Raw genomic sequence first — 14,795 nt, forward strand, 5'->3', positions numbered from 1 at the left:
ACATTCAATAAAATGGGTGAAAAAAACAAATTTCTATGGTGGACACGATTCGCAAATAAGCGTGAAATACCATTATCTTACAAGGTGACAAGGTGCTCGATCAAGGATCTGTGAATAGCTGCATACTGTACAATTTCGCGGAAACAACAGCAGAACTTAGCAGTCCTCGTGATTTCCTGAAGCTCTTAATTCGGGAGATGATATTTTCGCATTTGAGAGATAGATTAGAAGCGTCAAAACTTTCTCGCAAAACTATAATTCACATGAAAGAAATTATTATCAACGAGCCATGTAACGCGACGCGAGGATGTGTACCTGTCAAATTCAGCAAAAGAAAAAAATGTGGTGAATGCCCGAAAAAAAAGATAGTAAAACGCTGCACTGCTGCATAAAGTACCTGCTACCGCTATGCCAAGACCATCGCCTAAGCCTCTGTTCGGCTCGTTTTTAAAAATAAAATTATAAGGTTCATTCAATTACCAAACAATAACTTACACGTTATATTATATCAATAAATAGTTTTACATCGAAGAATGTATATATTTTCTACGAAAACCTCCTACACTTGCACCTCAAAAAATTCATATGTTCATGTAAAAAAATAAGGGTTCCAATTTCATAACATGATTTTGAGCTTTAAATTGTTTTTTTCAATTGTTCCATTTCATACCTCTACATTAGTCTCAGAGTTATGAATTTTTTAAGAAAACTACCTTCTTCCACTACTTTATGTGTATATTGTTATTTATGTAATAGATTTTTTTAAAACTTGTACTGGAAAATTCTATCGTATAGTATAAGTCTTGAGCGTAACACACGAATTTTTCGAGACTTTTTGAGCATGATATCGATTAATTCGACCCCCCGATACACTTTAGTGATTCAAAAAACAGCGGTACCGTGATCGGGTTAAATGTACTAGAGTATTTTGAAAGAAATCAATTGCCGATACAATTGAACAATATTATAACAATGAGAGACTGCAGGAGGCGATAACGTAACTTCTACGCACGAACACACTGCGCATGTGTTGGTAGAAAAGGATTGATAGGATATCTCGATTTTTCTCTTTTTATTGTCAAAACGGCTATACCATCCACTTGCCCACTTTAACTGTATTATACCCATGGCCCTTTCACCCTGATCGCACCTGATTACAAGTCGTATCTTCTAGCTTCTAACTCACAGCTGATTTTACCTAATCAAACAAGATGAACCGTTTGATCCAAACTCACATACCCCTTGTCTCCTATCTCTACTCCCATTAATATCATCACATTACCTAACTAAATACGGAGAAAAATTGGATTTGACAAGTTTTAACGTGTCACTACTCTTCAATCATTGGAAAAGAAATGGTTTGTAGAAATCCAATTGACGTTGGTAAGAAATCGCGATTGAGTTTTAACGTCTAATACGCCAGAGCTGGGTTGATTTTAGAAATGACAGTAAAGTCCAAAGTGTATTAGCGTCGGCCATGGGTATAAGAAAACACCTCGTCCCACAATTTGGTTAGACAATTTTTGTATCGTGGCTGCAATGCCTCGATCTATTGACTTACCAACTTATATCTGCATAAAACTGCGCGAGCCGGTTGAAATTGAGAATCACTCCAAGCCGAGATAGGTTTGAAGTTTCTAGCCTGTAGTTGACCCAAAAAATGAAAAAAGAATGCAAAACGAAGACGGAAAGCAGTCCATTTTTAATCAATTTCTCTTTCAGGTACAGTAGATGGGTTACTCGAAGAGTGGCAGTTGGCAGCATAGCAACTGTTTGGCTACTCGCTGGTCTCATCTCCTTTGTGCCGATCAGCTTGGGTCTTCACAGGCCTGCCATGCCGCTAGTGTACAGCGACGGAGAAAAGGTACATCGCCGAAGGGTGCGTTCCGAAATTAGCTGGCAGCGCAAAAAAAAAATTTTGAAATTTTGACAGCATTGGGAGCTGATTGCGGGACGCGCCCGAAGTTTGTACGGTCGTAACAGGAAGTTGCCGTGTTCCAAATTTTATCTCTAGCCGAAGCCCGGCAAACTGATCGAAAAATCGAAAATCCATTTTTTTGCTTTCATATTGGTAGGCTATCGAAATGTTTGTTCGTAAAGGTCAAGACCTGCGATCGTCGGAAAATGTACAAAACTCCTAGTAACTCTATGGCCAATTCCACGTCAAGGTGGATAGACTTTGAGATTCTTTGACCTTGAATTTTTAATCAATTTTGCAAATTTTCAAAATTAAAAATACAGATTATTGAAATGTCCATCGAAATTGTAAGACAGACATTTTTTCAGGGTCAAATGTCGATGGAATCTACGTTCTTTCGTTTTCATTAAAGTGGCAGTCGCGAACTGAGTGGACTGAAGTTCCAAATTCGTGGAAATGCTGCAATAACTATTCAAGCTTAAGTTAAAATGCAATTAAAATCGACACTTGAAATATTTTTTGGTCACTGATTCCAGATATAATCTCAATATTTTAAAATTCAGAACGGCGGATCCAAAATTGCGTTTGTTAAATCTTAACATTGATGCGATTTGCATGAAAATGGGCATACGAAAAATTTGAAGTTTGCCAGATACGAAATACGGATCCAAATTTTCAAACTCGGAATGGCAAGCCCAATAAGTACCGACCATAATATGAAAACTATACAATCCGAATAAAAATCAGTATACACATTATAAGATTTTCAAGTTAATAGTTTCAAATGGAAGGTCAGTTGTGAAATCCAAAGTGAAGGATTCAAAATGGGCTGTTTTCCGTGATAACGGTTTCATTTTAGCTTCAGTTTTTTTTTTACCGTGGCAGAATTTTGTATCATGTTTTTACGAATTTCACAATCAAACCATTTACGAGACGGATGTTTTTTTTTCAATTCACAGCAAACTTTCCAACAAAACGCAGGTTTGAACGGAATGTTTTCTTTATGTTATGCTATAAATTAATTTTCAGTTACTTGTTTCGTTATCTCCAAGTTACTTTCAACAAAAAAACAATTCAAAAGCTATATATTATTTATTTTCATCTAACCATCAATATGGACAAACGCTATAATGTACGGTATATAAAATTACAAATACATGACCAATAAGAATTTGCATAAATTGATATAGAAACATGGAAATTATTTATCAATTCAGCTCGGAGCGATGAATTCGAACAAACAGAAATTACAACAATTCAGAATACTGCAGGTATATGCACGTGAAACTTTGGTGATAAGTACTTCAATCTCGATAAAATGCAACCTGACTAGCGGTTTTTTAACTCAACTTGAATGTTTGTTGAAAACTCTGCTGGAAATCGCATTTTGGTGGGATTTCAGGATCGATCTTTGATGCAATCGAACAATCAGCAATTCTTCGAATTTGGGTGAAAATAAGTTTTTTTATTATGTTGACGATAGCGCAATTTGTATCAATTTAACCTCATCTCGTTACGTATAAATTGAATCTATTCAAATTTAACCGCAAATGTGTCTTCTAAATGTCCGCGTATTTGGTATTTCAGCTCACTTTGCACCGGCACGCAGAGGCACTTCACTTTTTCAATTATTAAAAACAGAAAGAAAAATACATTCCATCGAAATTGCATGCTGAAAGAGTTTATATTCTACAGTTTCAAGCGGAAATTGCGTCATCATTTTATTTCCAATCTGTAAAATGTGAAAATCGCTGGACAAAATATTTAAGAATTTCAACTGTCTATAACAATTCAAATTTTTAATTTTTTTAGAAAATGCCATTTTTTCAAAATCACTTCTTTCAGTTTTGGATACCAAGTTCATTCATTGCTCTACTTTGGTAAAACCGAAGATATATATAATTATTAAGTTGATCTCCACTTGCTTCGCCAAAGCATCAATATTCTGTAATTGTCAAAACAAAAAAGTTTTGTCTGACACCTACGGCTTTTCTCTTTTTACATATGAGGTGTTCTACACCAACTCGGCGGATTTTGACCCCGAACCTCTACGATCTGTTCCACTATTTTTGGGGATCAGCCGGTCTTTCTGAAAAAATTGATTAACCCACTTGTTGGAGGAAAAAACGCGAATTTTGGAAATTTTCAAACAATTCTGGAACTTTCCTCTCATTTAATTTTACAATTTAGGCATAAAATTTGTACACCGCGTGTAGCAGCACGTCCGTATGCGCATATATGTGCTTTAGAGAGGCCAGCTGGTCCAAAAAATCTGGAAAAAACGTCAAACACGTTTTTCTGTAGGGTAAATGAGATAACAAAACAATATAACAGATCGTAGAGAATCGGGACCAAATTCCGCCGAGTTGGCGTGGAATACCTCATATATTTGCAGGCGTTGAGAGAAGTTTCAATTGAATTTAAAAAAGATTTGGTCAATTTTCGTCCAAATTAACGCGGAATTGTCCATATAGGTAGGTTGGATAAGCAAACCCACATACACGACAAATATTCCCGTAAACATTCATCTTCTTTACCAGATAAAAGAGAAATGAACGATGCCAGCTGTCAAATCTGCATTTGAAGAAGAAATCCAACCCTTACAAAGCCTTGCTTCCGCCTTTCGCTCCGAATCGTTCGATTTATCACAAATGTCGTCCGTCAACAAAAAGACACGGATAATACCAGGTGTCAAATCGCTTGAAGAACAAATTGCGCACACTTCTGAAACTAAATGACTTCCTTTACAATCCCACCATTAGCACAGTTTCGTTACATTTCTAAACAGAGGAAAAGGAATTCTTAAACCAAAAAAATAGATTTTGTTCGAGTCCATTTACTTTAATATACTCGTAGTATTCCCGATTTGTTCCAAATACGATGACTTCAATTCAATAGTTTCAATTTTGTAAGTTTGTCAAAATGATTTAGTCAAGTGAATTCCTTGATTCCATAAAAGCCTTTCTTGTCGCGATCGAGTGAACCGTTCGACGTGTTTCCGTGATTAAGTCAAGTAAATATCATTTCATTTGAAGTTTATGTATTGTTCCTTCAAATCGTCCCTTTTTTGTAGCACAAATACTTAGGTATTTCAAATAAATTAAGTATAACATGAATCTAATGAACAGAAAATTTACACCGATCGAATATCGTACTTTATTGATCTTACCGGAGCTTGATGGACGTAACTGGTTGAATCCGTTACACTAATTTGTTTACGAGGTAAAAGAAACACTGCATGCTTTGAAACAAGTAAAGAATATATTAATCGTAAACATCGGTATACTAGTACTGTAAATGGTATATAGTAAATGTAGTAAATGGCGACTAGGTGGTGAACTTTCTCGCTACAGAAATAGGTTCAGAGATTAATAGTCATAAGACCGGGTAGTCGGCTAGGAAGTCAGATACCAATAATGTAAAAAAAAGTTTGTCATCAGACCTATTGCAATCGAAAAAAACACTACAAAGTTTTGATGCATCGAAATTGATATTGATATTGATTACAATAAACAAACACTATTGACACATTTTCGATTTATACTTCTACACATACAAAACCAAGTTTTCATGTCATACCCTTGATATATCGGGTAAATACCGTAAAATTTTGAGTCAATAAGATTATAAGTGATATCATACCAAGACTTACGTTTTGTGCGCTTGAATAACGCTAATGATCAGTCAATGTAAAGGTTTTTTGTGACAGCAAATTTCATTACCCGCTTCAAGCATTGAAACCTTGACTCAACAAAACATATGTATTGTGAAACAAGCTCAATTTATTTTGGTACAAAAATTTCATATTTTTAAAACTTTGGTTTTTAAAACTAAAAATTTTTAGTCATACCAATCACACATTTTTTTGTTATAAAATTCATATTAGTGCAAGGAAATCGCGCCGTGTTATCACGAATAAATTGATATGTCAAACGCTTGACTCAATTTTATGTTAAGTTGTCACAAGTATTTCGTCCGACGAAAGTATTTTGTTGAATTGAGTAAGTATTGTATTCGCCGCATTTAATTATATCATTTAGTTGAATCAAACGAATATCACTTGGCTGGAATAATCCTTTCCCTCCGTGTAGAAAATTGCCCGTATAAGTCGTTCCACACTGCAGAGATGTAATCGTATTGTAGACTAGTTACTAGACCATATTGCATAATTTGAGAAATTTTTCTTGCTTTCGAAGGTCCAATGATTAAACACATCCAAAAATGTTTACGTTTCAGCCCTTTGGTGGGAGCCCTACTCAGATCTAAAAAACATTCATTGACGTTACTTACATTACTTATAATCGATTGATAGCAACCGTAACGACGAAGAATCACTATGGCCTTGTGGCCCAGCAATTAACAAAGAACAATACGGATATACCTTAAAATTAACAATTATTGACGACGAAGTTAAAGATAGAGAGATTGACAGTTCTATCCCTTTTACAGACGACGACCTTGGCTCGCAAACAGACGATATATGTACAATAAACGTGATGGATATTTATTTTTTTATAAATTAAAGAACAGCGGAATAAGTTCGTCAATGACCTCAAGCGGTCCTTTTATAAAAAGTCAGTGAGTATCGAATGTTTAATTTTAAGGTATACCCATATTGTTCTTAATTGTTGATTGTTGGACCGCATGGCCATAGTGATTCTTCGTTATTGTGGTCGCTATCGATCGATTATAGATAACACAAGTAATGTCAATAAATGTTTAGTAGTTCTGAGGAGGTCCCCCACCAAGGGGCTGAAATTTAAACATCTTTCGATGCGTTTTATTGTTTGACCTTGTAATCGTATCGTTTCAAATAATATACAACTACAAAGAATGATATGCGAGCGAAATCGTGACGTGCCTTCACGAAATCGGACATAATCGTTGTATGAAACTGGTGTATTTATCTTCCAGCAATATCCCACCTGCGCATTGGACTTGACGCCCACCTACGCAATGGTTTCCTCCTGCATCTCCTTCTACGTGCCTTGTTTCGTTATGGTGGGCATTTACTGCAGACTGTACTGCTACGCGCAGAAACACGTGAGGAGCATCAGGGCGGTGACAAAATTGCCGGAAACTTCGCTGGCGAAGAGCTTTCGCACAAAGACCAGGAGGACCAAAGCTCCGAAACCGCAGACGAAGCCGAAACCCACGAGCCCGTACCACGTGTCCGACCACAAGGCGGCAATAACTGTCGGTGTAATCATGGGGGTCTTCCTGATATGTTGGGTACCATTCTTCTGCGTCAATATTGTCGCTGCGTTCTGCAAAACCTGTATTACGGACAGAACATTTCAGGTATGTTGTAGCTTGCTGCTCGACTTATAGGTCTTCGTCCCTACAATGCCATGCGTGCACGCCCTCGTGACGTCAGATTTCCTTTCATGGTCTGCCAGTCTGAATTTTGCAAGAAAACTAATTGCATGATACAAAATCCAATACAAATTAATCGTTTTGTTCTTTTGAATATGTTTACGGATTTTCTTTCTTACCAATTTTTTTTTATTTCGAGATGTGTAAATAAATTCACTTGGAATATTCCTGATCCATTTGTACAAACGAATCGAATGGAAATGGATAGAGACGGAATCACGTATGTATGCAGATTGGATTTCATTGAAATTACGCGACAAATCGAACTGTATAAGAACTTGTGAAAATAAAAATAACAAACATAAAACGATTTATTTTATCATTCCGTGGTATTAGTCTTCTTATGAAATTTGGATTCAATTTGATTGTTCTTGGCCCTTCTGTGTACGTAGACCGAGGTGAGAAATTCATGGGTGTGACTGTCAATTGTAGAAGTAAAGCCTTTCATTGAACGTTTCGATTTGGAATAGTAAAATGCGTAAAGCATCAATGAACATTACTGTACATGGCCGGTCATTATCAGATCTTTACAATTTACGCGATAATGCAATACTTACGAGTCTCAAAACATTTATGGGTTTATATGTTGACTTAAAATTTCCTGTTCTTTGATGTCTTCGGTATTGATTGCTTAGACGGGGCGGGATTGAAATTTCGAATTTGAAAAGTTCCTAAAGCGCCTACTTCCGAATTATTTGCTGGCGAAACTTGAAGTAAAGAAATCAAACTGTTACGAAGCAACAGAGTTTAGAATGGTTGGAAACCCGACGGCTGAAAGTTCCGAAATGCAAGATTCCTAAAATTCAAGTTACGATAGAGCAAAGATCCGCAAAGTAAGGTTCCGATAGAGAAAAATTCTAAAAAACAAAATTTCGATAGAGTAAAATGCCAAAAATTAAAATATAATAATAGAAAATTATAATTTAACACACAGTGTAGTTTACTCAATGAGTGGGTATAAAAAATCAGAAAAACATAAAATCAGAATGACCAGGATTCCGAACGTAAAAATATCGAAAATCCAAAACAAAGAAAGATTGAAGTGATGAACTTTCACCAAGCCAGAAATTTACAAAACTGAAAATCTTGGATCATGAAGACTTGCGATGTTTCAGATTTTTTAATTTTCTCATTTTTGCACTTGAAAGTTTGATTTAAGATAAGACTAGCTACAGTGAGAATCGTTGAGTCCTTATATGGTGAGCTGCTTCCCATCGAGTGCATAATCGGGATAGCCCGGAAGGTCCAGCGAAAGGAAAGTTGTCATAAAATTCGGTAGACCATTAAGATCGAAGAACGGATTAGGTTATCAATACACCGATAGCCGGCATTCGCCTCATCATAAGCTTCGGTTGAAACAGCTTCGACACGGAATGAAATATTCGAGGGGGTAACAACTCGTGAAATTGTCGGGACAGTCGACTATGAAATACAATGAAATGCTTGTGAAATGGTATGAAATACTGCGAAATGCTATGAAATGCGTACGGAATGCTGTGAAATGCTGTGAAATGCGTATGAAATACTTTTCAAATGGTACGAAATTCGTGTGATCACGATCGAAATATTCTGAAAAAAATTACTAATACATATCGTCTTTCGACTGTAAAACACGGTCCCGTTTCAATTTTGGCGTAGCGCTGCTTCGTTGATTATTAATTAATTAAAATATATGCACAAGGAACCGGTCAAAGGAGATTCTGTCCACCGCAGTCAAAAATTCCTCGCGCATACTTTCACCGTCATACCAAGAAGCTGAAATTTTTTTTTTCAAAGCCTATACTATCGTAATATGAAAATTGGTGGAATGATTTTCTTACATGACAATTTTCCATTGACGAGTGAAATTTCACCAAAGTCTCACCTTGGGGGGGGGGGGGGGGAGAGCAGGGGGTTAATGCGAAAACAGACGAATGAATAGGGGTCTATAGCATCGCAATATTCCTGGCTAAATAACTTATAATAACTAAAATTGGCGACTGTAGAATTGAGGAAAGGATGCCTGATATTTTCACAGGGGGGGGGGGGGGGGGGGGGGGAATTTTGCCGATGAAAAACTGTTTTATAGATACAGTGCCGGCTCATTATATTGCGGTCTTTGGGGCTGTAGGAGAAGAGAACCGTAATGTAAATAGTTCTCTCACACAGTCGCGAAGTACACACAGTAATCAAGTGAGTGCGATAGTTTGCAATCAGAAACTTTTGACAAGGGCAGCGATTTCCAGGCACTGTATGCTCTAAGAATCTAGCCTAGGAAAATCTGACATGCAAACATACGCACACATACATCTATTTTTCAAAAACTTACAAATAATTGTATATCTGACTAAATATGTGTTTCCGACGTGGTTTTAGAATTTTTTGCAATCCGAGGTTTTTTGCGAGAGTGAACGTATCGAGGTAGTCCGTTTACAAACTGTCGTGTCTAAAAAGGGTAAAACTGATGTAACACCCTGGCGAATTACTGCCTACATATGCTTTTAGACCTGTAGCAACAAAAATGAAAGCCTCCCACTTCCGTTTAATTACGGTTGATTGTTGTTATTTACGGAATGCATGCGCTCATTCCAAACTTTATTGTTCCTGCGTCTAGATGGAAGTATATAAACATTGTTCTCAATCATCCAATTAATTTTTTTAATCCATTTTAATTTATGAAAAAACAATTATTAATAACCGTTAAAAATTTCTGTGTATTTTACATTTGAATTTTCAATTCCCCGTTGGCACGTGTTAATATTATCATAAAATGTTCATGTTTAGGAGAGATTTTTATTTGTATGAATTCAGCAGTAATTCTGATGTGAGATTGACAAAATTCAAAATGACCCAAGTAACAGTAGAGCAGTAAGGTAGGACACCCTGACATCCATGCCTTGCAGAGAAAAATCACAGCTCGCAGTCAATATAGGAATTAAACTGTTAAGGCAATGCGAAGGCCAATAACGTACTGTTTGAAGTTTCGATTCGGAATCGTTTCATTTGAAATTTTCATGGCACGCACATTTTATGCTTGGTGGTTTGTACTGTGTCAAATTACTCACTTCAAAAATTTGCACCGTTGTTGCTTGATATTTCAACACCTCCGCGAACGCTACGAATTGGGTCAATTCTATAATACCCAAGTTTATGCAACCACGTGCAACGGTTTCAAAACGTAGTACCAAGTTTAATAAATACCTTTTTAACTCTCCATGCCTTCGCCATTTTAATTACAAGTTTTAATCCACTAGATGAAGATAAATTTCGAAGGGCTGAACATAATTGAAAGCAGACCGTTTATAAATTATAAAGCATTGATATTATATGCGCCATTTAAAATAAACCAATTTCAACCTTACTGAATATTCTTCGTCTGCTACAAACTTTCACTCGATCCGGAATTACGATTCGAATCAGCGAATCATTGATGTATCTAGGCCGTAAACGAAAATTTGATCATTATTAATAACGATCCAGATGCAATAATGTAATGAGATTAATTCAAAGTAATAAGGTATTCATCTGCTTTAAGGTTTTCATCATTGGTAAATCAGAAACGAGCTGGGGTTAATCAGTATAAAAAAATGACAAACACTTTTTACGATGACAAGGATGACCAAATGATTACAGAAATTAGAGGAATTGTACGAAGATTGCTAAGATTATAACAAGATTACAGAGATAACAAAAATGACGACGAGCTGTAAAATTTAGTGACATTATAAAAAAAATCCAAAGATTACACGGGATTACAGTGAATTACAAAGATTTCAAGTGATTACAGAGATTACCAGTAACTCAAAGATTACAAAGATAAAACGTAGAGTACAAAAGAACTACAAAAAAGGACACAGGATCACGAAGATTACAAGTAAACACAAGGTTATCAGGGTTATAAGTATTACAAAGGTAGCACGTAAATACGAATAAATTACGAAGAAATTGAAGGGGACTCCAAAGATTACAAGTGATTCGAAAGATTACGTAGAGATTACGAAGGGATTACCAAATATTACAAAAGAATTTAGGTGTTTGTAAAGATTAAGCATGCGGGTATTTGTGTGTGTGATGTGTGATCAACTTTTTGGCCAGCGATGTCTTGAGAACGAATAAAGGAATTTCAATGATTTTGATATCAATCGCGACCTGGTGCTGTTTTTTTCTCTTTCACAGCTGACTAGACACTTTGAACCAAATCTGACGAAGGTGACTCGAACAGATTTAAATTAAATTTAGTTCATTCGTTTACCTTTATGCAACTTAGAACTAATCGGATATTAATGAAAATTGCTTAGGTCGTATCTGAATGTCTTACGAAAATAAAGATCCCTTCATCCAGGATGTTTCGCACACGATGGGAACGGCAGAAAGTTGTTGGACTGATATCTGTTTTTTTTTTTTTTGTTACCCTGAGTATCCCCGGGGTGCCAGCTAATGAAAAAATGCATAGTCTGAACATCTTTTGTATTTGCCAGCTGATTTCGAAAAAACTGAATTTTGTCAACTCGGCCTCTTCTATCAAACCCACGGTTATAAAATAGACGTGTTAAATTAACTGTTGAATTCAATGGTACGCCATATCTCAAGCCATTGTACATAGTAAGAATTTCAAAGACTTTTTTCATTCAGGTACTAACGTGGCTCGGCTACAGCAATTCAGCTTTCAATCCGATAATCTACAGTATCTTCAACACCGAGTTCCGAGAGGCTTTCAAAAGAATTCTGACGAGAGGTGGAAGAGGTCGGTGCAACCAACCGTCAACAAGCGAATGTGGTGAATTCAGATCAGTCATCGTTCAGAAACGAAATGGTTCGATCGTGGAATGCAATATCAGTCCCAGATCGAGTGCCGACAGTTGCCAAGTGGCTCCAGGCGCAAACAAACATCGTGACACGATCGTCAGCGCGATATAATCGCGTCGTAAAAAACAGTTACCATATTCTTCGGATGCGTTTCATTTCCAATGTCAATATATACTCCACTCCATGTATAGATATGTACAGTAAGTATGTACGGGCACTTGAGTTAATTCTGCAATGCGAAAAAAACTTTTGGTAAAAAAATGTAGGTGCAGTTACCATTTTTCATTTTTAATCACTTTCTTCCTTTTTTTAATTGTATCATACATTAGCTCACGCATGTTGTAGATATATTATCAATCGTAGAATACTTAATAAATGTAATAATAAGTACATGTGTGACACAATAGATATAGCAGCGACATGATCGTGTCGCAGCATTTGACATCTTTTCAACAGTCAATGAAAATTCCCTTCGAATTTCATTTCTAATAGTTGTAGACATTATAAATAACATACGTGTGTAATATCTTTCATTAAGCTGGATCGTAACATCTCATTGTATACAGCCAATCATATAACAACAATGTCACCTCATTTCGATTTTTATACGTTCCATTACCTATGGTGGTATCAGAAAAGTATTGGCTGAGCCTGTGAAGTATTCGGAAAGTACCCCATTTTCGTACAGAGCAGAAAAATGTCGGCGCATGCGCACAATTAAAATGCTATATTTTACGTATGCGGACTTTCCTTGGCGCATGCACACTTTTGAACAAGTATATCTTCAGTCAGTTGTTGCGCGCTGTAAAAGTGAGATGTTCAATAGTGTGCGTACGCCAAAGAGAGCCCTAGTGTTTAAAATAAAGCATTTCAGTTGCGCCCATGTGCTAATGGCGCTTTACCGCACTGTTCGGAAATAGGGAACTTTACGCACGCTCCACAGACTTGAAAAATCGAACTTTCCGAGCAGGTGTTGGTAAAATGCTATTTTTGTGACTTGTTTCCTTCTGGCTTGAGAATTATGACAAATACTAAATCATTTTTTAATTTTCACTTTTTACCCGCATGAACTCATTTGTGAACAAAAACCAATAACACTCGACTCTGAACGCTGTCAAAATGACGATGATTAATTATTCACGTAGCATTTATCTCTCAGTAAGATACAGAGGTCATCATATGGCCTTTACTTCATGCGAATCGATATCTTATTTAATTTTAGATTCTGTAGAGGTAAAGATTACTCACGTCACACTTTTTTTCATGACGTTCCTGTTGACTTTAGCGCAAGAGTTTTGTCGGAACAATAACGCGAAGTGAACCTATTTTCAACATAAGAGAAAAAAATGGAACACTAATTCACATTTTCTCAGCCAATCAAGAAATCAATTAAATTAATCCTTCTTTTCACACTTTTTTAACATTTATGAAGTTGACAAGTAAAAGATTTTGAGGAAAAATACGAGACTCCATACTTGGATACCTAGATTCAGCCAAAAATATTTACAGACCGTAGAAGTGTTGAAATTATTCAATTGAAATGTTTGATATGATGTTACAATAGGCTGATAGTATGTAGATGAAAATTGCTCATATAGTTACGCTTCAACGACTTTACCCATCAGTTTTTGCGAACGTTAAAGAAATAACTTGCTTTGCTTATCAGATACCTAAGAATTTTTGCTTGTGTGATGCAGTTTTGAAATGCAATAGATGACACTCGGAGGTAAATTATGATTATAAAGACAATCATGTAAAATTAGTTTGAGACATATCCAAAATCAGACATACAAATCACAGAGTACCCATATATATATATATATATATAGGTATTTAATTAAATTATTCTTATTGAAAATATATCATGTAATAAACATTGTATGAACACATACGTAAGTGAATAGAGGCTATACCTTTTATAGCGTATCTATATTCCATGCAGCTAGTTTTATTATATGGATGCGATTCAAAATATGAAACGAGCATTATAATGTAACAAAATTAGTAATAACCCTTTTTTTACGACGTATACAAAAATTCGACTCGTACAGCAATTTAATTAAAAAATATGTAATAGCTGCCAACTTTTCTTTTATATGCTATACCGAGTCATTTAGCCAGAAATATAAATCAATAGTATGAGACGAAAGAGAATTATTCTTATTTACCGTCTATACTTTACATCGCAGTATTAAAATAATCGCATGTTCATTATTCTGTACATGTTGTTTATAATATTATTTTAATTTATGGTGGACAGTGAAAATCGACAGCTGTATAATAAATGATGAGACTCCGCAGTTGTATATTAAATTGACATGTAACAGTTTATTAGTTACTACTCCAAAGGTGTTATCATATTATAAGATAATTGATTAACGCTTGCGAGAATGTCACGAGCGGACGTGCGAGACAGATTTATTCCGTGTATCTTGTACATAAACATTTAATTATTTTTCTATGTGGTACGGCGAATGGGATAGAAGCAACGCATAATCAATAGAGCAATATTTCATTTAGATAATAAAGAGGTATTTTATATGTATTGTGTATAATCTTGACATTTCAAAATAATCTTTACCAATAGGTACAGTACAGAATATTATAGAATGAAGTATAGATTTTCTTCATGTAAAATCATGTTGTTTGCTTTCAACATTGATAAATCAACACTCTCAGTCGGATAATAATCTGACGCAGGTTATTTTGAGAAGTT

At 35.7% G+C, this 14,795-nt stretch overlaps 1 protein-coding gene across 4 annotated transcripts in view; it reads left to right on the forward strand.

Moving 5' to 3' along the window:
- Positions 1–14,753, forward strand: part of LOC107227020 (dopamine receptor 1) — a 110,538-nt gene extending 95,785 nt beyond the window's left edge. For all 4 annotated transcript variants that reach the window (XM_046746549.1, XM_046746548.1, XM_046746547.1 and 1 more), the window contains exons 4-6: positions 1,723–1,864; positions 6,833–7,219; positions 11,906–14,753. In XM_046746549.1, the coding sequence (XP_046602505.1) occupies positions 1,723–1,864; positions 6,833–7,219; positions 11,906–12,190 (814 nt within the window). In that variant the 3' untranslated portion in view covers positions 12,191–14,753. The remainder of the gene's footprint in view (positions 1–1,722; positions 1,865–6,832; positions 7,220–11,905) is intronic.
- The last annotated feature ends 42 nt before the right edge of the window (positions 14,754–14,795 follow it).

Source organism: Neodiprion lecontei, chromosome 1 (genome assembly GCF_021901455.1).
Source record: "Neodiprion lecontei isolate iyNeoLeco1 chromosome 1, iyNeoLeco1.1, whole genome shotgun sequence".
NCBI classification, from domain to species: domain Eukaryota; kingdom Metazoa; phylum Arthropoda; class Insecta; order Hymenoptera; family Diprionidae; genus Neodiprion; species Neodiprion lecontei.